The sequence below is a fragment of the Gossypium arboreum genome, chromosome 6 (assembly GCF_025698485.1).
Source record: "Gossypium arboreum isolate Shixiya-1 chromosome 6, ASM2569848v2, whole genome shotgun sequence".
Taxonomy (NCBI): Eukaryota; Viridiplantae; Streptophyta; class Magnoliopsida; order Malvales; family Malvaceae; genus Gossypium; species Gossypium arboreum.
In genome coordinates, this window is record NC_069075.1 from 123,082,095 (window position 1) to 123,107,349 (window position 25,255).

General features: G+C 33.7%; 2 protein-coding genes across 6 annotated transcripts; one reads left to right on the forward strand and one right to left on the reverse strand.

Moving 5' to 3' along the window:
- Positions 1–208: 208 nt before the first annotated feature.
- On the reverse strand, positions 209–5,368 carry LOC108470932 (protein Brevis radix-like 4). 4 transcript variants are annotated; one of them, XM_017772463.2, is made up of 6 exons: positions 4,724–5,368; positions 4,463–4,612; positions 4,009–4,382; positions 2,159–2,294; positions 1,623–2,020; positions 209–617 (listed from the first exon to the last, which is right to left on the reverse strand). In XM_017772463.2, exons 2-6 carry the CDS (start codon positions 4,586–4,588, stop codon positions 539–541), a joined length of 1,113 nt encoding a protein of 370 aa, XP_017627952.1. In that variant the 5' UTR covers positions 4,589–4,612; positions 4,724–5,368; the 3' UTR covers positions 209–538. The 4 variants fall into 4 exon arrangements, with proteins under 4 accessions (XP_017627952.1, XP_017627950.1, XP_017627951.1 ...); XM_017772461.2 differs by having other exon boundaries at positions 4,463–4,624; XM_017772462.2 differs by having other exon boundaries at positions 4,719–5,368.
- Positions 5,369–5,391: 23 nt separating this feature from the next.
- On the forward strand, positions 5,392–11,594 carry LOC108474009 (phospholipid:diacylglycerol acyltransferase 1-like). Of its 2 annotated transcripts, none has more exons than XM_053029523.1 (7): positions 5,392–6,631; positions 7,871–8,093; positions 8,284–8,567; positions 9,187–9,514; positions 9,851–10,110; positions 10,317–10,821; positions 11,452–11,594. In XM_053029523.1, the coding sequence occupies exons 1-6, from the start codon at positions 6,195–6,197 to the stop codon at positions 10,798–10,800; spliced, it is 2,016 nt and encodes a 671-aa protein (XP_052885483.1). In that variant the 5' UTR covers positions 5,392–6,194; the 3' UTR covers positions 10,801–10,821; positions 11,452–11,594. The 2 variants fall into 2 exon arrangements, with proteins under 2 accessions (XP_052885483.1, XP_052885482.1); XM_053029522.1 differs by lacking the exon at positions 11,452–11,594 and adding an exon at positions 11,065–11,428 and having other exon boundaries at positions 5,397–6,631.
- Positions 11,595–25,255: the final 13,661 nt, after the last annotated feature.

Here is a 25,255-nt window from a genome sequence, read left to right on the forward strand (position 1 = left end):
GAATTTTTGGGAAAAAGAATTAGGCCCAAATCAGGGAACAAGATAGAGTCCACCTCAATAGGTCTTTGTAGGCATTTAGTCCAAAAAAGTTAATGCGGGCTGAGTTCGGCTCCTGATCTGTTGTGTTGGGTCAACTGTTAAGTTTAACATATCCCCTTCTCTTAAAAAAGCAAAGAGCTGTTTCAGTGAGGGAGATATGACAAAGCAGTTGTATCAAAGAAGAAGGATGAAACACATTCTTTCATTGATATTGGTTTTCCATTTTTACCATCACCCAAATACACATTTTATGCTCTTTATCCTCCAAACACTTTCGATTTTAAAGAAACCAGTAATATAAAATCCCACCATCATATTTCTAAGCTACTATGAAGCTGAAAAAAAAAAACTTAGCAACAGGTGACAGTAGGCAGAAACACCTGCTTGGATCTCTGCAAAAGGGATTCTACAAGTATGGCAGAAGAAATGAGAAAAAAATACACACCCCCCACGATTTAGAAAAGTGCCAGCAAGCCGCTAGCCTCCTTTTTTTGCTGGATTACAGGTATTGTTCATGTATCCTGGCTCGGTTTTCTTCCCACCACAGTCTAGCATGCATCTCACCAAATCTTTCTCGGCTGCATGATATAAGGCATAATGTGAGTAATCCAGTCAATGTTTAAGATCAAGTGATGGGAAATTGAAAGACAATGACATTTCTTCAGTAAAACTTCATGTCGGTTTTGCCTCGGCATGGGAGTAAAACTAGTTGGTGAAAGCAGAATAAGTGAATCAGTAATGATGCTGTCAAAAATATATATATATATTTACAGCTAATAATTCGGTTTTTGATGGTTGGTAATTCAAATCATGATTGTTTCTAAGATGGACCTCAATTACAGCATCGACTTGTGTTGGACCCATCAACCTAATGATGAAATCAAATCCACGGAAAAAATGGCTTTTTGGAGCATTTTCAATGAGTCTTCAATGCTTAAATGTTTAACTTTTAGCCAATTGCCTTTTCTTTGGGGATAAAAAAGAGAAAATATAATGCAGCTCGTGCCTGGATCATATTTAATCGAACAAAAGGACTTCGACAATGATGACAGTAAACGAAATAGATGCTAGAATTGGCGTCAATTGATGGCTGATTTACTGCTAGATTATTTTATATAAATATATAACAATCTCAAAGCAGGGTAAATGAATTTAGAAAGTATATTCTAGCCACTGAAAAGGGAAGTGCAAGTTATATCACATTCTAACTTATTATAGTCTGTAACATGTTAGAAAAGGTCATCAAATAAAACGTAATCGCATGTCAACTAGCAATGGAAGTAGTGCAATTGCTATTAGACTCACAGATTTTTAAGGAAAGCAAAGATTAGCCACATGAACTAAGCTAAAATCAGTTTAGATGGTTGTAGCTTTGGATTAAAGTACAGCCTACTATATTTACCACTTTGAGATGTTGAAAGTTTATAAAATGTTAAGTGCCACGGCCAAGAATAGCTTAATATGTAGGGCTGATCAATTCATACATGTTCATTCTCTCTCAGTTATGATGGTCCTGTTCAATTTTAGTTTGTTTCTATTAAAACTAACTATAGCTCAAGTTAAAGAATATTATAGAACCATACCTGAATCTTACTCGCCTAAGTTCCCTTTTGCCCCCTGGCAAGGCTCTGATAGTAATGTAAACCCCCGGTTCATCTTGTTCAACCCACTCAGTCTCAAGATCACTGGCATTGCTGATGGATAGCTCTCCAGAGCGATCAGCCTCTCTTGATGAGCTACTCCTCATAGAGGCATCCATGGATGATATCTCTGTCTTGGCACCACTAATACTGGAAAGTTTTGGGGTTGAGATAAGACCAGAGTCACAATAATGGCGAGCCTGCATTGCATGCTGATCAAATGAATCTGACGACGAGTAGCCGATGCCCATCCCAGTTGGACGATGAAAATTACGAGGTAAGCGTTCTTTAGTCAATGGTGGTGTTACAGGACTTTCTTCTGCTGATTCCATTTTAAAGCTCTGTAAGACACCAAAAGAATGATGTTATTAACATTCATGCAATAATCCAAGTTCAGTTCAACACAGCGATAGTGCAGGGCATTGCATGGGAGCAGTCCATTCACACTATGTTAAGCAGGCAACAGCCTAATAACTTGCCTCATCTTCAGATCTAGGGGGTGTTGGTAGTGGGAATGCCTGGCGGTTAAACCTCTGGACATTGTAAAGTTCCATGACCCTATCATAATTCTCTGCCCACCATCTTTGAGCTTGCCATTTGTTAAACATTTCCCGACTAGTCAAAGAAAATAAACTATGGTTCAGAACTCCTAATGTTCATGAGATTAGCATACCAGAAATCAGAAATTAGAGAGGTCCATGATATGCATGTGCTTTAATGGAGCAACTAAAAAACATTAAATGACTGGTTTAGGAAACATAGTAACATACACCAGGGAAATCCAGCACAAATTTTGGTTAAAATAAGGAAATAAAAGAAAAACACATAGATAACACTATACCATGTCATTACCCTTATTCACAAGTCAATAACTTGAAACCAACCATGACCATTATAGTTGCACCTACACTCTTTAATGTGAATGGGAAATTTTAATTATATATTGGGCCACTATGTTGGTTTATAAACATCTTTTGACTATTAGTTTATATATATATATATAAAAGAAGCTTTCAACCACCCTTAGGTAAGTACAATATTAAATATTCCGAAGTGGCATCCGTGTGTTTGACGTAGTGGGATGCGTAATATTTCCAAAAAGAAAAAAAGGCGTAGGGAGTCAAAAACCAAGGAGGGAACTTTATCAAAGCATTAAATCAGATACAATGACATGAAAATGAAAGTGGTGATGGAAAAAACAGTCAATTAAGAGACCAATTGAAATAAAATATCTAGAAAGGGAAAAAGGAACACAAGTCAAACGAGGCCAAGGTCATAAATGAGAGGCAACAGCAATGTTCCCTTGGTAAAACGACTAATCCCTCCTGTCACCATCCATTGAAAACATGGAAAGGTGAAGGTTGAAGTCGGATCTCTGTTTTGTAGGCAAAAAACGTAAGCTCAAAAAAGGGGTCCAAAATTTTTGTCTTGCACGTAGTTTTGTAGTGGCAAATGATGTGGGCAATCAATCCCCCTTAGTTTAATTGCAGACAAAATGACAAGAAATGGGTCATTAGAAGAAGAAGAGTAGAAGACAATGGGACGGAGAATATGGCGTGAACTGGAATTTTTTTTTTGGGGTGGGGGCTTTGAAGAGGCTTGTTCGACAAGACGACAAGGGTGAGTGAAAAAGCTTGCCAACACAATCAATCGTGTCCCACCCACCATTGATGAGGCACAATGAGTTCTCCTTTTGGACTTTTATGGGATTGCTTTTCATTAGGCGTGAAGCCTACTGTTTCACCGTAGGTCCCTCACCTAAATATCCTTGCTTTTCCTGCCGAGGTTGCTAAGGCAGTGTTTGGATGCAGCCATGACAAATCCATCACCATTTATAAGTACAAATTTTACAATTTTAATACTTATCTGTGTTTGAAACGTAAAATAATTATAAGAAAATGAGATTATACTTATTTTTTTTTAAATCAAGAAATTTAATTACATAGGAAATAAAAAATATAAAAAAATTTGAAAGTTTTAATAACTTAGCTAGTACACTCAATTCAGCAACACATAAATTGACAATCCAAACACAGCTTTAAAAAAAAAAAAAGAATGCATGTTAAAGAGTTTAACTAAATATGACAGAGCAAGTCCCAACCCAACAACAAATATTATTGTCTAAAATAATAGATAGGAATTTAAACCAAAACCATTATAACTTTGTATTATTTAACATTTTGTTCGTTTATTGATGTTAACAATAAACTAGGCAGGCATTGGAGCAGTGACGTGACTAGTCCATTTCCCAGCGAATTTCGAAAGTGGAATAAAAATTTCTTAATATGATGGAAAGCGAAAATCCAGAAAAAATAAGTGCGCGGCGCACCTGAATCGTATCCTCTTGAGATCGTTGCCGCCGCGAGGAAGTGAAACAAAGGTAATAAGCACGCCAGGCTCCACCTGAGCCACCCACTCTTTAGGCTCACTTTCTTCGACGAACACGACCGTGTCCACTCGGCGTCCGCTCAACGATTTCGGCGTCCCTTCTCCGCTCGAACTCGACATCCCTTTCAACCTTGCTTCCATCTCCTTCCCCCACGTCCTCGGCGTCGCTGAGCTCGAACTCCCCGTCCGACGATAAGGCCATCTGAACCTGTCCGAGTCCGCGTCAGACTCGCCCATGTTCCTCAACCGACTCTGCGCCGTGCAGGGGTTACAGTGCCTGTACGCCCCCGACGCCTTTAGCGCCATGTCCTTCAACTAAACCACACAGTCATTAAAGCCAAACAAAGAACGAAGAACCGGAAAACCTTGACGTCGTAAATTTGAAAGCTAATTACCTGCGAAGTGAGGGATTTGATGGCTTGGTTGTGCTTAGTGTTAGGAGTAGTGGAAGAGTCCATTTCCTCTTGTTGACTCACCGAGTCATCACCAGGTTGCTTGGAACGAGCTATGCACGTCAGCATTGTTGTTTCGAAATTCTCTGAAAGCTGAGAAATCTTCTGTTTAAATAAAAAGAAATACATTGAAAACTACATTTATGATTTGTCAGAATTTGAGAACTAGATTATACAATAAACAAGTTTTCGAGTTTACCGTACAGAGAAGCAAAATTTAATGCAAACCCAGAAATCTGAGGATCAGTGGATGGGTAAGAGAGAACTAAGGGTTTTTTTTCTTTCTTTTTTCCTCTGAAGTTTCAGGGAGCTGGAGCCCGATATTCGAGACTCAGGTAGCTCTTTAATGATGCCACGTTTAATTAAAAAGGATCAAAGATTCTCTGCGCCAACCCAAAATAAAAACAAAATTAAACAACAAAAAGGGTTTTAATAAAAGAAAAGAAAAGAGATGGAAGAGATAAAACCAAATTATAATCTCCTCAATCTCATCGAAGGAGCTATGGGTATAATGGGATAAATGCACTCATTGCACTGCAGTTGTTGCTGTATATTGGTAGTAGAAGAGTGTGGTTGGTGTAGGCCGTTGCTGGGCTCAGATGATGTTTCCTTTCCCTTTTTAATACACTGTGTGATCCGATGATGAAATGATTGGTGCGTGATGCTGATTGCTGAGCTTCTGCTTTTGTTTTTTTCTCAGTTTTCAAAAAGCCCACTGGAGAGACTCGATGGGCTTAGTCTCATCATTGGAAGGCCGAAGAACTCGTTTAACTTGGGCTATGTTATCAACTCGTGAGTGCCATTAATAATGATAGTGAGAGATTTGGCATTTGTGCATGTTGATCATTTACCATCTACCTGAAGTGGTGTGGTGTATCAGATCTTCCAACCCATTTCCAAAACAAATTTCCTTTTATTACTAATATTGAAGTAAAACTTTTGACAGAGGGTTGTCTGTTTTAGAACTAGTTTAATCATTCTCAACAACCTAGTGTTGCGGGTTTGTGTTTTTAGGGCAATTGGTCAATATAAATTGAGGCAAATTGCAGCTGAAAAATCATTGATTTAATTGCAGGAACGTGTACATCGTTGAGCGATTCGGGTCTATCTACACATATCCGCTCCCACTCACGTGGCTTCCATTCCCAAGCGTATTTGTCAGAAAGCATCTTTAGTTTTTGGCACATAACAAACATTATTAATTACTCCGAAATATTAGACTCAAAACACCTCTCCAACCTCCAATCACCGTTGAAATCCACCCATTTCTAATTTCCATCACCACCGCCGTCTGATGCTTTGACCACCGTAGTTTCTATCGTCAATCCGGCGGCTCCCAACAGATTATACCGCAGGCTCAGGCTTTAAAAAAAGTCCAAAAAGGAGACGCTAGCCTCCTTAGCCATCCCCGACCCACAGTTGGACCCTCGCCAGAGGAATCTGGAATATCAAAATAAATGAGTCTGTTTGAAGCTTAAATAAGACCCAATCTCATACTTCCACCTCTAACTCCGGTGGTGGCTGTCATTATCTTTTATTGTCACCGGCTCAAGTGAGAAGAAAAAAGCCCCCCGCCCCTTTTTTTCTTTCACAATTAATGAGAGTCTTAGTATCAGATTCTCATTAGTCTCCGTTAATGAAACAAACCTGTATTATATTTTGGCATTAAATAACGATGTCGTTTTCGCGGCGGAGGAAGGGGACGGATTCCTCGAAGTCCCAGAACTTACGGTGCAACATCGTAAAGGAAGATGAGAAGAATAACCTATACGAGAGCCCCAGGAAAGAAAGCTATAATTCCAAGAAATGGTCATGTTGGGACAGTTGTTGTTGGTTCATTGGTTTTGTATGTTCGGTGTGGTGGTTCTTGTTATTACTTTACAATACAATGCCTGCTTCGATTCCGCAATATGTAACGGAGGCGATAACAGGGCCGTTGACGGACCCACCCGGGGTCAAGTTGCGGAAAGAGGGCTTGACGGTGAATCACCCAGTTGTGTTCGTCCCTGGGATCGTCACCGGTGGGCTCGAGCTTTGGGAAGGCCACCAGTGTGCTGAAGGGTTGTTTAGGAAACGCCTTTGGGGTGGCTCCTTTGGGGAACTGTATAAAAGGTATTAGCTTTTGCCTTTTACTTTTTCCCCCTTTTTTGGGACTTTTGAGGTTTAGCTATTTAGTGTACGTTTTTCCATTCTGGGTTTTACATTTTTGAGGAATTTTGGCATGTTTGCAAGGTTGTTTTGTTTAAAAGAAAAAAAAAATCAAACACCTTTTGTGAATGTTAAAGTTCTTCTCTGATGTTTGCTTAGGTTGGAAGTTATTAGAGAAGCTTCCATAAAGCTTACTGATTTCTACATGAAATTGATGTTTGGCTTTGCTTTGCTAAAACTAAAACCTTTTCATTGTTGCAAATGTTTTCTTCTTCTGTTTTAGATTTGATTATGGGACATTAGAAATGCAGCTCTTGTTTTGTGGATTAGAATTTGTAGTGGTGCTCGGATGGGATCATATGTTGTACATTTATCTACTAATTGAGCTTTGGAAAAGAAGTGAGAACATGGATTTAGGTTGTTGCAAGAGTGCGAGTTTCAATATTTTTTTATTTTTCTAGAACCCCAAAAGCTAGGATTTAGGTTGTTTAGTGGAAACTGACATATTTTGGCCTCAATTGCTAAAACTGTTATCTCTCTGCATTCACTTTTCCTATTTTTTCCTTTTCTTTCTTTGTCAATCTTAGTTGTTGTTGGTCACATGGACTGATGTAGAGTAGACTGAAGTTAAAACTATCTGCTAAAAAGAATCTTTGAATTTGATGTGTGTTCATGCTATAGTATCTCGATGAATAACTACTCGATGAATAACTATCATACAACATATTTGTTGCTATGAAGAATCTTAAACTCTTGCCAAGTAAAATACACTACTAAAACACTCAATGGGTCCTTTATGCTCTGCCAACTAAGAGGTTTCCTTGTTTTTCAATGTCATTACACTTTATAATAGTTGGGTTACTTCAAGACTTGAAGACCAACCTGTCTTTCCAACACAATGTGTATACGCAATTTGATGCTTGAAGTAATACTGCCTTCTCTTTACAGGCAAGAAAGATTATAGGTTTTGCTTCTTGAAGTTTTCTAATCATTTCTTAATCCGTTGAATAGGGTTGCTATGCAGACTTTTAACCTTTAGATTGTTTTTTTGTTATAATGAAAATGTCATTAGAAGATACGAAATTCTCTAACTTAGACCTGCTATTTCTTTCTGCCCTAATCTTTTAACTATTTGCCGAAGTTATTTTGGCCATGGAGTTTACTAAAGTTTATTCCCCTGCTGTTCTCCCAATTGCATTGCAGACCACTATGTTGGGCTCAGCACATGTCACTCGATAATGAAACTGGACTAGACCCTCCAGGTATAAGGGTCAGGCCTGTATCTGGACTTGTGGCAGCTGATTATTTTGCAGCAGGATATTTTGTTTGGGCTGTATTGATAGCTAATTTGGCTCAAATTGGGTATGAGGAAAAAACAATGTATATGGCTGCTTATGATTGGAGGTTATCTTTCCAAAATACTGAGGTATGCACTTGCTTTAAACTGTCATATTCTTTTCAAAGTTATTCTGCCAAATAGTTTTTCTGTAATATGTGTGTATATAGTTAAGATGTTTATCTTTTAATATTTCTTTTGTGTTTATGATTTGAAATTAGCATTATGTTATAGCTCCCTGAAATTATCTTATCACTTCAAGCCTATTTGAATAAATCAGGTCAGGGACCAAACTTTGAGCAGAATAAAAAGTAACATAGAACTCATGGTAGCAACAAATGGTGGAAAAAAGGTAGTAGTCATCCCACATTCAATGGGAGTCCTGTACTTTCTGCACTTCATGAAATGGGTTGAAGCACCACCTCCCATGGGTGGTGGGGGTGGATCAGAATGGTGCGCTAAGCACATAAAGGCAGTGATGAATATTGGTGGACCCTTTTTAGGTGTTCCAAAATCAGTCTCAGGACTATTTTCTGTTGAAGCCAGGGATATAGCCATTGCCAGGTACTTCCTTGAATTAAAATTTCATGAACAAAGGCTTGTTTCTTGTCTTGGTTTGCTTTGAATTGTCATAGTTCGACATTTCAAGCCAATAAATTGGCCTAAATTTATGATGCTATTGATGATACAATTGTTTCCCGGAATTTCCCGTTAAGTTTTTAGTTTCGCATGTCACCCCAGATCATGTGCATGCAAAATTGTTCCTGATAGAGAGCTACCTTTTCTAATGCTTTGCTTTTATGGTGTGAGATTTACTGAGATAATGGTGTTTCAGTTCTTAAATCAGGAATGAATCTGGCTTTTCTAATGGCTTCTATTCTGATAGTATTGATGTTATTATTTCTTGAGCTAACAAAGTAAAAGGTTAGATGAATCTTTAGGAATCACTAAAATATGCATCATTATTCATTTTGCTTCTACACCTGAAATCGTTGTGGCCTCCTATTGTCATATTCTGAAGAACAGTCATTTCATGCTAGCTTTTACTGTAGTCAGTTTTGATTCTATATCCTGTAATCCTTGGAATTAGTTTCTTCTCAAAGCTAAGGTAGTTTTTCAAATATGATGAATGCGCATGTTTACTTTGTTTTGGGAGCTTGATGGAATGCAAATTGTTAAACAGGACTTTCGCCCCAGGTTTTCTGGACAAAGATGTATTTGGCCTGCAAACTTTTCAGCATTTAATGCGGATGACCCGGACATGGGATTCCACCATGTCAATGATACCAAAAGGTGGGGAAACCATCTGGGGTGGGCTTGATTGGTCACCTGAAGGATCAAGCTTTAACTGTGGTGCAAAAACGTTGAGAAACAACAGCATCAATAACACGGACCAAATTCCAAACATCAATTTGGCTAACATGAAAAATGTTAACTATGGGAGAATTATTTCATTTGGGAAAGATGTGGCTGAGGCACATTCCTCCAAGATTAAAAGGGTGGATTTGCTGGTACTGTCCAAGCTATCATTAAGTTAGTTTGCATAAGTATATGGATCATCTCTCTCTAACGATGATCATTTTCACCACTTGACACTAATCCAGGACTTCAAAATCATTTGACTAAAATTTGTGGAATGTTTGTAACCAGACGGAAATTTTTCTGTTGAACTTTCTAGTTCAACACCCTCTTTCTATGTCAAATGCAAGCATGCCCAACTGGAAGATCTTTTTCATTAAAATGCAATTACGAGAGGATGACTATTATACATTGCGCTTTCTGGTTTTGCATGCTAGTTGGTTTGCTAGTTTTTAGCATGGGGTTTATATATTATTGTTGATCAGCAGGATTCTATGAAGGCCGATATGCTAGCCAACTTAACCAACTGTGATATATGGATCGAGTATCATGACATAGGTGATCATCGTATTAAAGCAGTTGCTGATTACAAGGTTTACACAGCTGGATCAATTTTGGACCTGCTTCATTTTGTTTCCCCCAAGTTGATGGCACGAGGAGGCGCTCATTTTTCATATGGGATAGCTGATAATTTGGATGACCCGAAATATCAACACTACAAATATTGGTCAAATCCTCTAGAAACGAAGTGAGGCTTTTCTTCGTTTCTCAGTTCTAATTTGTTTTGATTTGTGAGGTGTCTTCGTTAGTGAAGTGTCCATTCTTGATCCAGATTGTTATCCTTTCAAGTTTTCTCATTAAAAACTGTTGAAACTTTAAACAGTGCTAGGCACCCCTACTATGGCCCCTCTCTTTCTGTATGTTTTCTTGACAAGTGCCATATGATCTTTTCAGGTTACCAGATGCTCCAGACATGGAGATATACTCAATGTACGGAGTTGGAATCCCCACTGAAAGAGCTTATGTTTACAAAGTAACTACTGCCACTGATTGCTCTATTCCGTTTCAGATAGACACCTCGGTTGAGGGTGGTAGTGAAGATTCATGTCTAAAAGGTGGTGTTTTCTCTGCTGATGGAGATGAAACAGTTCCTGTTTTAAGCGCTGGTCTTATGGCTGCAAAGGGTTGGAGGGGTAAAACCCGATTCAATCCTTCAGGCATTCCTACTTACATAAGGGAGTACAGTCATGCCCCTCCAGCTAATCTTCTTGAAGGTCGAGGCACCCAAAGTGGGGCTCATGTTGATATAATGGGGAATTTTGCATTGATTGAGGATATTATACGAGTAGCAGCAGGGGCTACCGGCAAAGAACTGGGTGGAGATCATGTATATTCCGATATCTTTAAATGGGCTGAAAGGATCAACTTACAGCTCTAGATTCAACCAGCACTCAGGAAGGTGAGTACCTGAAGGTCAAAACTAAATGCATAGGCAGGTCGAAATATCATATCTAACTCGAAATTTAGAGACTACGCTTCACAATCAAGCTTGGGTTAATAGGTGAAGTGAATTAAGACGATGAAAAATAGAACCTGAGAAGACTTGATATGGCCATTGACATGAATTTTGTTTCTTTGCTTGAATATCTGTGTTAGTATCCTGTTAGCTTTCTCTTAAAAGTTGTTTCAATCATTCTTATAGTGACAATAGAGACGGTGCTCCCCCGAGGGGATACCCACTGTTGGCAGCAGCAAGCCCCAGCCGGTCATCTTGCTTTCACATTGTTCTGTTTTTACTTGAAACGAAGTCTTCATTTGCTTATGCAAAGCACCAAATTGTGTAGTGTATGATTATAGCATTGGCATTATGACAGGCTTGGAGCAGTTGCAAAGTAGTTAGCTGCATTAAATCTTCAGATATGTTCCATTAATCTGTTTGTTATATACTTCATGATTTATTGTATGCTTTACCCCTTTTGTAAATCTCTCTCACTATGCCTAATCAACCCTTTGTTTGTATTACTTTTTTGTAATCTTTAATAGATTAAATAATCCTTTGAATCTAATCTTGTACAACTGGACAATACAGGGAAAAGGACAACTCGACCTTTATATTAGGAAAAAGTGGTTGGCTGGCTTCATGTGTGAACTAACCATTTTCAGTTTATCAATTTTGTTCTAAGTAGCTTTATTAATATTTTAATGATTCAACCGTTAAATTTATCGATATAATTATATTTTCATGTTTATAAATTTTCAAACCGAATTTCTATCATATTGATTTAAAATATTATATATATTATTTTTATTGAACAGTTGAAGTTTACATCAAATTTAATATACATGATTTATTTGAATAAAATATGAATATAACGGTTTGATAGTTAAAATACTAATTATATAATAATATATAAAAATGTAAAATTATTTTAATTTTATTTAGATATAATAAGATCTTTCTGATTTTTATAAAAAGAATAATTTATTTTGAATATAATTTTTTTAATAAAACTAATTTAACTTGATGTTTTTAACATTTAAGTTATTTAAGTCCATTTATATATTTTATTCTACTTTTTATGAAAATTTTATATTAAATTAAGGGATACTCTTGAAGATGATCGTAATGGAACACCATTTTAGTGAGTTGTTTATGTTTATGTAGTGGATGTTGATTTCCTTCTCATTCGGGAAAAAGAAAAAGTAAAAGTCTTCATTTAAAATGAAAATTTCTGTAATTTATTAAACACATCATAAACTTATCAAATATTATGAAGTGAAGATTAAAATAAAAATAAAAAAAAAAGGAACCCCTAATTTTGCTTTAGTCCTTATCAAGAAACAAGTGGGTTTAAATGTGAGATTAAATACTAAACATTATCACTAAACCCAACTTGCGCACTAAGCTAATTAAAGTGTCATCTTCGTTGACTATTTAAATATGGGTTTAAAAGTGCTTATAGGTGGAGTTAGATTCGGGTTCTGACCATGTAAGATATTTAAATTAATTTTTTAAGTTTAAGCTTGGTCCTATGTGAAACTAAGTTTGTTTTTTTTAAGCTCGATCCAATTTAAGAAAACTGAACTCGGACCCGATTTGGCCCACTCATATTTAATTTTTATATTACTTTTATTTAAAAATATAGTACACAAAATGCACTAAAAATACTAAAATAAAATATATATTAAAAACACTATCATAAATATAATAAATATTTTATTTATTAAATATAATTTTAAAATTTTATAGTTTGGGTTAGGTTATTTAATTGGGTAAAAATTTAGCTTTTAGATAATGAGTGTAATTGTTATTGGGTTAGTGATTTAATATAAATATAAATATATATAAATATTATTTTAATATGTATAATTAATATAATATTTTTATAACATAATATATTCGAATCGGGCTAGACTCAAGGTCAAAAATCTTGTCCAATGCTCAATCCATATAGAAAATGGGTCTTAAATTTTACCCAAATCTATTTTTAAGCCTCGTGTTTTATCCAACCTCTCTCATTTTTAAGAGGGCCTTGGATCTAAATAAGTAGCCTGCCCACGAGGAGGTCTAACACCACACAACAACTTACTAAAAGCGAGATGTTGATCGTCACTACTTAAATAATTTGCTTTTATGTGCAAATTATATTAAATTATTATATGGTTGTTTTTGTTTCAAAAGTTTATATATAATTAATACAAGGCTAAAATATATCATAGGTCTCTAAATTATTCACAAATTTAAAAGTTAGTTTCTATATTTTTATTTTAGGAATTTAATTTCTTTACTTTTCATATTTCAAAATTCCAATTTAATTGTTAATATTTTTTTTGTTAAATGCGTTAGTGTGACATTTTGAAATTAAAAAAATTCAGTTGATAGCGATAAAACTAAAAAAATAGCATTAAAATGAACTTAAATTTAATCAAATAATTTTAATAGTTGGATATGGGTTTTAAATATGAAAAGTAGAGCGATTAAATTTCTAAAATAAAAGTATATAGACTAAATTTCAAATTTATGAAGAGTACAAAACTTATGACATATTTTAACCTTAATACAATGATATTTTAATGTAAACTTTATTTGTTTTCTATTTTACAATTATAAAATTTATTATAAAATAGGATTTTATTACCCATAAAATTTGACAAAACTTTTAAATAAATTTATATAGAAATAATTAAATTAAATTTAAAATATGTTGTTAGGCCTTGTATTTATGTAAAATTTAAAATTTAGCCTTTATACTTAAAAAGTTAAAATTAAATTCTCTTATTTTCTAATTTAAAATTTTCAATTCAATCATTAACATTATTAGTATTTTTCATCAAAATTTACCAACTTGGCATGTTAATTGGACTACCATCTTATGATGCCACATATGATTGACAAAAATAAACATGCTAAGTTGAAAATTTTTTATGGAAATTACAAACATCAATAGCAATTGGGCTAGAACTTTTAAATTGAAAAAGTAGGAAGATTGAATTTTTAAATTTTAAATTACATGAACTAATCTCAAATTTTATATAAATACAATGACTAATAACATATTTTAACCTTAATTTATTTAACGAGTTAACTTTTTTCAATTCAATCTGAAATGTTAAATGTTTGACATGAATCTCTTTTAATCAAACTTAACTGAAGTTCCTAATAATATTTGGTGGTTTGATTTCGAGGTTATTACTCATAAATCCAACATGGTGCAGGGATTCCTTTCGTTCCAAACTACAAATCCAACTAAAGATCTCCCATATATGGGGGACCGTATGAAGGCTCCGATTAAAGGTATAAGGACTTATAGTTTGGTCTTGGATATTGGTTTTCACTTAGATCTATTCAAACAATCTTATATCTATATTAAAATTTGATTTTTTTGGGTTTAATGTTAAGTTTAGACATTGTTGTTTTAATTTATTTAAGAATAATATTGTTTTAGGTTCAGGAAACCTTATTAATGGTTTATATAAATTGAAATTTGATAATGTTTTCGTAAAATCCTTACTTTTTGATTATATCAATGTTGGAATTAAGCATAGTATGCAAAATGAAAATTTTGCTTACTTGTGGCATAAACGTTTGGGTCATGTATCCAAAGAAAGGTTAGAAAGATTAGAAAAGAATGAGATTCTACCAAATCTAGATTTTACTAATCTTGGTGTATGTATGGATTATGTTAAGGGAAAACAAACCAAATATACTAAGAAAGGTGCAACAAAAGCACCCAACTTCTTGAGATAATAGACATTGATATATGTAGACCTTTTAATGTTCCATATTTTAATAGAGAAAAGTATTTTATCACATTTATTGATTATTTTTTACGGTGTTGTTATATATACATTTGCTTGATAAAAATATCAATCAGTAAATGCCCTTGAGATATACATTAATGAGGTTGAAAAATAATTAGATAGAAAAGTAGAAATAATAAGATCTAATAGAGGTGGTGAATTTATGGAAAATTTACTGAATTAGGACAATGTCCAAATTCATTTGCAAAATTCCTTGAAAGTTGTGGCATATGTGCACAGTATATTATGTTAGACACACCTCAACAAAATGCTGTAATCAGACCTTATTGGATATTGTTAGGAGTACGATAAGTAACTCCTCATTTTCTATATCATTATGGATGCATGCACTCGAAATCAATGTATACTTATTAAATAGGGTTCCTAGTAAGGTAGCTTCAAAAACTTCTTTCGAGTAGTGGACTGGAAGGAAACTTAGCCCAAAGCACCTATATGTTTAGGGTTAGCAAGCAAAAGCAAGAATATATAATCCACATGAAAGAAACTTAGATTCTCGTATGATAAGCGGATACTTTATTGGTTATCTAGAAAATCTAAAAGATATAGGTTTTACGTACCAAATCATAGTTCGAGAATTATAAAAACTAGTAACACTGGATTCCTTGAGAATGGTGAAGTTTTCAAAACAAGTCGTGGATATAAAAGAAATTAGAGTAGAATTTTTTGTACCTATAAATGTTTATTTATCCACAACTACCACAAATGTTGTTCTAGAAATTAATGAATGCCCTAATAATGTTGAACAATATTTAAATGATAAAACACCCATAAAAGAAACTAACTCACAAATGTTTGATGAAATTAACCACAAATAAATAATGATATTAAAAAGATCTCAAAGAGAGAGAAAATTGATTGTTCCTAATGATTATGTGGTTTATTTGCAAGAGTTTGATTTTGATTTTGAAATCAATAAAAATCCAATTTCGTTTTCACAAGCCATAAATAGTTACGAGTCTGTAAATAGCTTAGTATCATGAAAGACGAGATGAAATCTATAGAACAAAACAAAGTAAAAGACATTTTCGAATTGCTAAGAGGTTCAAAATGAGTTGGATGTAAATGAGTTTTTAAACCAAAATTGTAACAGCCCGCTTGTGAAGCCTTTATATATGGTTACTGTTTGGTGTGTTATTAGTTAAATAATAGCTAAAATATGTTTTAAGTTTAATTTGATATTAAGTAGTGACACATCATACTCGGATCCTATTATAAGGTCAGGTTTGGCATGTTACACGTTTGATATCAAAGCCAAGGTTGAGTTGATTCTTGGAAAATCAAAGATTATGTCACGTCCTATCATGCATGATATGCCTCTAGCTTAGTCTTTATTATTTGAACTAATTTGAATTTTCATGTAGTGATATAAAAATATGTCAAATGGATCAAGGAAAGCCAATGGAGAGGAAATAGAAAGTTATATGCCTTGATAATACTCTAGAACGACATATTTTATGTGCTAATTGCATGATTATTTTGAGTATGATCCTATTAATTTGGATTATTTTGTGGTCTTTTATCTTTTAGGGACTAAATTGGAGGCAAGAGGAAATTTAAAGGAAAAATGTGCAAATTTGAAGATATAATGGGCCAACACGCAAAGAAAGAGAAAAGTGGTGCCAAAAATGTAAACATGGAAGACCCAAGGACTAAAATGCAAATGAAGAGATTTTATAGCACAAGACTCTATTTTAATTTCAATTATATTAGGATAATTATTAATGATTTTTATTTAGATTTAATTTTAGGATTTAATTTCATTTATCTTTATTTATCTTTAATTATCTTCATTTATTTATTATTTATCTTTTAGAATTTTATTAGGAATAGACTAGGTTTTCTAGTACTATAAATAGGGGATGGAGTGGTACATATTTGACATTTTTTTTCCTGTAAACACTCCTTCTCCCAAAAATTCTGTCTTTTATTCTCTCTATATTTTCTACAATAAAAATCTCATTCCTATTATATTTATTTCTTTCCCAAAAATCACGAGCCACTAAACCAATTTAGCCGAAGGTTGTCAAAAATTCCCCAAAAAGGTTCATGAGGTTTAGAACTTGTGCTTAGCCTTCTCCACAGAGTATTTATCGCTTCCCCGCATTACGGGATTGACGCTTCCATCCATGTCCCTTAATAGGTGATCTTTTCAACTTGTGCAAGGAACGGTCGCTTTGTACGTTTTGGGAAGGTTGCACAGTCAGTTCGTTGGCTTTCTGCGTCAGAGGTTGGTGAATCCAAGAGACAAAACGGCGTGGTATTCGTCGTTGGGAAGTAGTGATCTAGCAGAAGATAGTTCCACAAAAGCGATTATTGGCTAGAGTCAGGCTCCGCCAATTCTTAAGTCTTAATCCTTAGAGCTGGTGGTCGTAGACATCCTCTTCTACTATAACTGGTTTATCCTGCTCGAGAAGGGTTACTTAAAGCTAAGGATTGAACCCAAGGCGGATCGAGACAACCGGAGGCTGGAATCTTGCCACATAAGAAACTTTCTTTTTTCCCAAACTTTGTTTATTTTTATATTCTTCATTTCAATTTTCGCTATTTATTTAATTTCACAATTTCAATTTACTTTAAATTCGATTTTTATTTTTCCAAACCGAAATTCTTAATTCTGTTTTTTATTTTTATTTTCAGGAACACAAGTTTTATTGGCCAAGAAATTGTCCAGGATTTCAAGAAACGAGCATTCGTACAATTCGGTCACTGAGGATTTGACCCTGCTTCCCCTTTACTATTATTTTTATTATTTTACAGGGAATAGGATATATTTAGTGCTCTCAACGACGCATCATGCCTCTTGCTGCTCAAGAGTAAACTCCTGCAAATAGTATGGGCGTTGTTGGAAATGCTTTCAGAAATGTTTTCTTCACAATTATGGTATAGATGTTTGGTCAATTTATAGGGAATACTCAAACGCCCCAGCCACAACTGCCACAACAACAATAGCCTGAAGTGGTTAGCCCAGCACAACCTGCGCGACTCCATCTAGAGTTGATACTGTGAAAGAAATTCATAAAAGAAGTGCTAAAGAGTTTCTTAGGATAAAAATGATGATCCCACTGTAGCTGAGAAATGGTTGTCTCGTGTATGCAGCGTGATAAAAGAATTGAAGTGTACACTAGAAGACAATCTCTTATGTACTATATCTTTGTTAGAAGGAGAAGCTTACTAGTGGTGGGAAACATTGATTAGTGTGACTCCTAAATAGATAATTGATTGAGACTTCTTTTTAGAAAATTTCAAAGAAAGGTACATAAACTAGATGTATATTGAGCAAATGAAGAAAGAATTTCTATATCTGAGATAATGAAAATGTCCGTAATGGAATATGAGCAAGAATTTTTCAGACTTAGTCGTTATGCTAAAAACATATTCCAAACAGAAAAAAAAATGTATGATAAGTTTGAACGGGGGTTAAGAGATTAAATTCGTGTGCTAGTAGCAGCCATGACAGCCAAGGCTCATAAGATAGAAACTATTATTAGAGATAGAAACAAAACTTTTAAAAAATAAAAGATGAAGAGAGGAATGACTAATTCTCCACCTCCAACAAGTTTTAAGAAGCACATATATCAAACCTTTTCAACTTCAAAAAGAGATTCATAGCCTACAAGTTTCAAGCGTGAAGGATTTAATAGACTAGTAGTATCAATGGCAAGTTTTAGTGGGCCTAGAGTGATAAGAAATGTTAAATATGAACATTGTGCAGAAACCATGGTGGAGAATGCTTGAGACTTTTAGGGGCATATTTTGGATCTGGATCCAGGAATCATATGGTCAAAGATTGTCCCTCCAAGATAGAAGCAAGTACAGAGCAGTTTATCCAAAGACCTTAGAAGTTTCAGCAATAAACCAAATCTGGAATGACAACAAAGTCTAGTTCAATACAAGGAGCACCAAGGGAAAATTTTAGTAAACCAAGTTTTAGAGTGTTAGCCTGAGCATATGCAATGAAAGTAAATGAGGATGCTGATCCACCAAAAGTTATAACAGGTAAATTTTCTTTTCTTGGAAACAATATTTATACTTTGATAGATTTAGGATCCACTAATTCATATATCTGTACTAAGGTTGTAGAAGTTCTAAGTCTTGATGTGAAACAAATGTGTTAGTAACTAATCCACTAGGTTAAAGTACTGTAGTGAATAAGATAATAAAGAATTGCCCGTTGGTGTTTGAAGGGCACACGTTTTTGGCAAACTTGTTGTTACTAAGTTTTCATGAATTTGATGTTATTTTGGGATTGGACTGGCTAACTAAACATAATGCTATGGTAGATTGTTGTGCCAGATGTGTACGTCTAATAATTGTTGAAAGTAAAGAAGTATTAATGTCTGGCATATAGACCGGTTTGGCGAATAGGATAATTTTTGTTGTATTTACTAGAAAGTTGATTATTAAGGGCGCAAACACTTATTTAACATATATAGTGGATTCATCTTAATCAAAGAATGAAGTTAGTTAAGTTACAGTAGTAAGGGAATTTCCAGATGTGTTTTTTGGAAAACTTCCAAGGATGCCACCTAAAAGAGATGTAAAGTTTTCAATTGAGTTGGAACTTAGTACAGCACCTATCTCCTATACTCCTTACATAATGACACAATTAGGACTAAAAGAGTAGAAAGCACAGTTACAAGATATGTTAGATAAGGGTTTCATAAGACCAAATGTGTTACCATGAGGTGCACCAATTTTGTTTGTGAAGAAGAAAGATCAAACAATGCACCTATGTATATACTACAATCAGTTGAACAATGTATCAATAAAGAATAAGTATCATTTACCTAGAATTGAAGATTTGTTTGATCAATTATGTGGGGCTACAGTTTTCTTTAAAATTGATCTAAGGTCTGGATATTACCAAGTGAAGATTAAAGGTGATGATGTGTTTAAGACTGCTTTTCGATCAAGGTATGGTCACTATGAATTTTTAGTGATGTCCTTTGGTTTAACTAATGCGCCTGTAGTATTTATAGACTTGATGAACAGAGTATTTCAGCCATATTTCGATCAGTTTGTAGTAGTTTTTATTGATGATATTCTGGTTTACTCTAAAAATGAAGTTGATTATGAAAAACATTTGAGAATTGTGTTGAGAACATTGCGTAACAATTAGTTATATACTAAGTTCAATAAATGTGAATTTTGGCTGAGAGAAGTACATTATCTGGGTCATGTGATATTTGTTGAAGGTATTAAAGTATCCTAATAAGATAAAAGCAGTACTTGAGTGGAATCCGCCCAAAAATGCATCTAAAGCATGTAACTTTTTGGGGCTAGCAGGCTATTACTGAAGATCTGTGAAAGGTTTTTCAATGATAACAACACCTCTTACTCGACTGTTAAAAAAAAAGTTCGAGTGGATTGTTGAGTGCCAACAAAGTTTTGAGAAGTTAAAAGCAATTTTGACTGAAGCTCTAGTTTTGGCATAGCTAAAGTCTAGCATAGAGTATACAGTTATACTGATGCATATTTGAATAGGATTAGATGTCTGTTTATGTAGAAGGGTAAGATTATAGCTTATTCATCACACTAGCTTAAATTTCATGAGAAGAACTATCCAACTCATGATTTAGAATTGGCAGTTGTGGTATTAGTATTGAAGATATGGAGAAATTATTTGTATGGAAAAATGTCTTATATGTTCTCTAATCATAAGCGCTAAAAATATTTGATGAAATAGAAAGATTTGAATCTACATCAAAGACGTTGGATGAAATTGTTGAAAGACTATAAGTCGGCCATTGAGTATCATCTTGGTAAAGCAAATGTTGTCATTAATGCTTTGAGTAGAAAAACAGTGGCAGCATTAACATCACTGCGAGCAAGAGTGAGTATGGTTAATGATGGATCACTGTTAGCAGAATTAACTGTTAAGTTAACTTTTCTTTCTCAAATTCTGGATGAGCAGATAAAATATTCACAATGTGATTTGTATAAACAATGAATGATGTTTGAAAAAGCAACAAATTTTAGTCTGGGTAAAAATGGTGAAATGAAATTCATAGAAAAAATGTTTGTACTAGCTAGGAATAGTTTAAGGAAATAACTGTTAAGAGAAGCTCATCAGGGACCCTTTTTACTCTATCCAGGGGTATCAAGATGTATAGAGATCTGAAAAGCTTAAATTGGTGGCTTGGGATGAAAAGAGAAATCACAGAGTATGTTTCAACTTGTTTAACCTATCAAAGAGTTAAAGTAGAGCATCAAGTTCCCTCAGGTAAGTTATATCATTTGGAGAAACCAGAATGGAAGTAAGATAGAATCACAATGGATTTAGTGTCAAGCTACCCTTTAGTCCTTTAAAGAAAAATTCAATTTGGGTGATAGTAGATCGGCTTACTAAGTTAGCTCTTTTTTTACTAGTGAACATTAATTATTCTCTAGAGAAGTTAGCTGAGCTTTATATATTTGAGATTTTATGTCTGCATGGAATCTTATCTTCCGTAGTTTCAAATAGAGATCCAAGGTTTACTTTAAGATTCTAGAAGCAATTACAGGGATCATTAGGAACTAAGTTGCAATTCAGTACTGCATTTCATTCTTAAACAAATTGTCAGTCTAAAAGAGTTATTCAAGTTTTAAAGGATATTTTAAGAAGCTGTGTAATTGATTTTGGGCTGAACTATGAAAGGTATATTCCTTTGGTTGAATTTGCGTATAACAACGGCTATCATGCTAGTTTGAAAATATTTCCATTTGAAGATCTATATGGTAGAAGTGCAGAACAACCACATGTTAGATGAAGCTTAGTGAAAGAAAATTAATAGGTCCTGAGTTAGTGGGTGAAATAAAAGAGAAAGTCTCTGTTATTTGTAGTAATTTGAAAGTTGCATAGGATCGTCAAAAAGCCTATGCTGATCTGAAGAGGAAAGAGATTTCTTTTGAAGTTAGTGGTAAAATATTCTTAAAGGTCTTTCCTTGGAAGAAGATAATCGGGTTTGGTCATAAAGGAAAATTGAATCCATGATTTGTAGGGTCATATGAAGTCTTAGAGCAAGTTGGATTAGTGGCTTATAGATTGGCTTTGCCTCCAACTTTATCAAATATTCACAATGTATTTCATGTGTCTATGTTGAGAAGATATAGATCCAATTGAGACCATATTGTACAGATTGAAGAATTTGAGGTGGAACTAAATCTATTTTATGAAAAAAAGCCTATTCTTATTTTGGTAAGAGAGGTAAAAGAGCTAAGGAATAAGAGGATCCCATTAGTGAAAGTATTATGGAAAAATCATAATACAGAAGTAGCTACTTGGGAAAAAGAAAGTGTAATGAAAGATAAGTATCCACAATTATTCACAGGTATGAATTTCGGGGATGGAATTTTCTAATTAAGGGAGAATTGTAATAACTCGCCCGGCGAAGTCTTTGTATCTGGTTACTGTTTAGTGTATTATTAGTAAAATAATAGCTAAAATATGATTTATAACTCTGTAAGATTTATTCAAAGTTTCTGCTAAAATGTTTTAAGGTTAGTTTGATATTAACACCATACTCAGATCTTATTACAGGGTCAGGTTTGGCGTGCTACAAGTTTAAACTAGAATCAGGAAGTTTTCTTCCTCACACATTATTCTGACACTTATGCATGAAAAATGAAGAACATGTAAATGACTTAAAGAATAACCTAAGGTTCATCAGTAATTACCAGTAAGTTGGTACTAACGTATGAGTTAGCTGAACACTGCAAACCTTACTTCAAAGAGGTTTTCGGAACTTAAGTTTTCAAAGAGTTTTTAGAGAAAATATAGAACGAAGAAGAAATCGTAAAGGTGTTCAGAAAGACCATCGCTAACCTTATATAATTAAGCTCGGAGACAAGGGTTAGTGGAAAAATTCATATAATTCCATTAATTTTATTGATTATCGTGATTAAGTGCTCTTAACTTAATTTAACTCATATTATCTACAATAATTTGGTTTCGTTCTAACTAAGTCTCAACTTAACTAACCAAATTACCATACTTAAATAATAAAAAATCTAAACAACTGCGAATTTATTGAGTTTGCCCAAAACATCTGAGTTGGGCAGATACTTACAGAAGAGCCCACCAAACCACAGAACACGCCAAAACAAAGAGTTCGTCAAATGGCTCATCACACAGAATCCTATACTTAGTTAAGACAAACACTTTACTTACTCATATCTATCCTTATTTTACCAATAACACACCAAACAGTAACCAAATGCAGAGACTTCTTCGAGGGGGCTATTACAAAAAGTGACTCAAATAGCAATATCGAACAATATAAAGTTAGACCTGTTGCCAAAGGATACACTTAGAAAGATGGTATTGATTATAAAGTGATTCTTAAGAAAGACTCCTTAAGAATTATTATGGCATTGGTGGCTCATTATGATTTAGAGTTGCACCAAATAAATATGAAAACAACCTTTTTAAATGGAGATATTAAGGAAGAAGTTTATATGGACAAACCTAAAGGTTTTACAATTGAAGGAAAATGGTTTTACAATTAAATGAAAATGTCATATGGTGTGTAAACTTAAGAAGTCAATATTTGGACTTAAACAAGCTTCACGATAATGGTACATCACGTTTAATGATACCAAAAGATTAGTGAGAGTAAGTTTATTTTCTTAATTCTACATGTTGACAATATTTTACTTGTTACAAATGATTTTGGTATATTACATGTGACAAAATTTTTTTTTCTCGAATAACTTTGAAATGAAGGATATGAGAGAGGCATCCTATGTAAATTGAAATGTTCGGTGATAGATTACAAAGATTGTTTTTTTGACAAGATTACAAAGATTGTTAGGATTGTCTTAGAAAAACTATATTGAAAACGTTCTAAAGAGATTTAATATACATAATTATTTAGCGAAAATTGGTCCTAAATAAAATTTAGTCTCATACAATGTCTAAAGAATGATGTGGAATGAAAATGAATGAAATCAATTATTTACGCTTTAATTGTGGGTAGTTTGATGTATATCCAAACCTGCATAAGACCTAACATTAGTTTTGCAGTTGGGATGCTTTGTAGATATCAAAGTAATCCTATAATTTATCATTGGAGGTTGCAAAGAAAGTTTTATGTACCTATAAGGAGCAAAAAACTACATGTTCACGTATAGAAGATATGATCAGTTGGAAGTGATTGGATATTCGGATTCAAATTTTGCTAGATATCTTGACAATAAGTCCACTTTTGGTTGCATATCATATACATAGAATGGGTCTTAGATGTATTGATGAATAGAATTTTATAATATTCTGACACTCTTAGCTTAATTATTATGTTTCTGAAATAAAATGGGCATATGTCTTGTTTATTATGATTGTGCACACATAAATTTTAAAATTATTTAAAACAAGTTAATCTTTATAGTAACTTAAAGATCTATTATATTGAGCTGTAATTTTGTAGCATATAGAAGGATGTATGTGACTTAAGTTATATACAACCGCATAACTTATATTTGCAATTCACTATAATATGATAGTAATGATAAGTGCTACTTTTTTGTGCACTCAACATTTTTTTCTATTAAAGTTTATATTTTATGTCATTGAGCCAAGTGGGAGAATGTAAGAATTTTTCCCAATTATTGTGGACCCAATTAAGTTTAAAATCATTTGGCCCAATTTAAAGGGAATAAAAGTTTTTCTTTTAATAGAAGTTAAATCTCATCCATTCATTTAGTTACTTGATAGACGTACCAGATTAAAAGTTGACTATTATAAATTGATCCTCCCTCTATTTATTAGGGTTACATACACAAAAACACATTAAAATTTATAGCCTCCATTGCTTAGGGATGTGTGATTAAAGGGAAAAAGATCAAGAATGAGAAATCAATTTAATGAGAATTCTTCGTCAAGTCTAATGGCCAACTCAAATTCCACATCAGGTATTTCTTAAACTTGTGAAAATCATATTATTCTAACGATTCTAAAATTATTGTATCTGCAATAATAGGGGCTTGATTTGTATAATATTTAGATTTAATAGATTTTACATCCAAATCTAGAGTGATAAGCTCTTCCTTAAGATCAATGGTCCATTTATTGTACAAACTACTATTAATGTCGTTATCCAAAGTTATAACTTATAAGGAAGAAGATAAAGAGGTGCGAAGAATAAAGAAGACTTGAGAATGGATAATGAAAACAAAAGAAACTTTAAAAAAGCTTAACAAAAGAAAACACATATGAAACGATGATATCTTGAGAAATAAATAACTGATGAGATAAATAAATAAACATAAATACAACTTAGAGGAAATAATTGACTTAGTTTTAAGGATAAATGTATTTTAAAATTTAGAATTTTAAACTTTAAAAGTGCAAAGGAGTCTTTCTAAGAGAGGGGGAAAATTCCTTTTATTGGATTTTATTATTGAGGCATTAGTATTTTGAGATATTTATATTACAATATAGGTAGCGAGGTTAGGTTAAATATATTGAGTTTTGTAGTTGGAAAGGTGCGAAAATATATGAAAATTTTAGTTAGACTAACCTTGTCATTCATGAATGGCGAGGCCAATTATGTTAATCATGGATTTATAGGATTTAACCTAGTCATGCACGAATG

What these genes read in the sequence shown, in the direction of transcription:
- LOC108470932 (XM_017772463.2), bottom strand. Translation starts at nt 4,588, where the DNA reads ATGCTGACGTGCATAGCTCGTTCCAAGCAACCTGGTGATGACTCGGTG. An exon ending in TCAAATCCCTCACTTCGCAG is followed by an intron (nt 4,383 to 4,462) that starts GTAATTAGCTTT and finishes TGTGTGGTTTAG; the next exon opens with TTGAAGGACATGGCGCTAAA. An exon ending in CTCAAGAGGATACGATTCAG is followed by an intron (nt 2,295 to 4,008) that starts GTGCGCCGCGCA and finishes TTCTTTGACTAG; the next exon opens with TCGGGAAATGTTTAACAAAT.
- LOC108474009 (XM_053029523.1), top strand. Translation starts at nt 6,195, where the DNA reads ATGTCGTTTTCGCGGCGGAGGAAGGGGACGGATTCCTCGAAGTCCCAG. An exon ending in TATCTTTCCAAAATACTGAG is followed by an intron (nt 8,094 to 8,283) that starts GTATGCACTTGC and finishes TGAATAAATCAG; the next exon opens with GTCAGGGACCAAACTTTGAG. An exon ending in TCAAATCCTCTAGAAACGAA is followed by an intron (nt 10,111 to 10,316) that starts GTGAGGCTTTTC and finishes TGATCTTTTCAG; the next exon opens with GTTACCAGATGCTCCAGACA.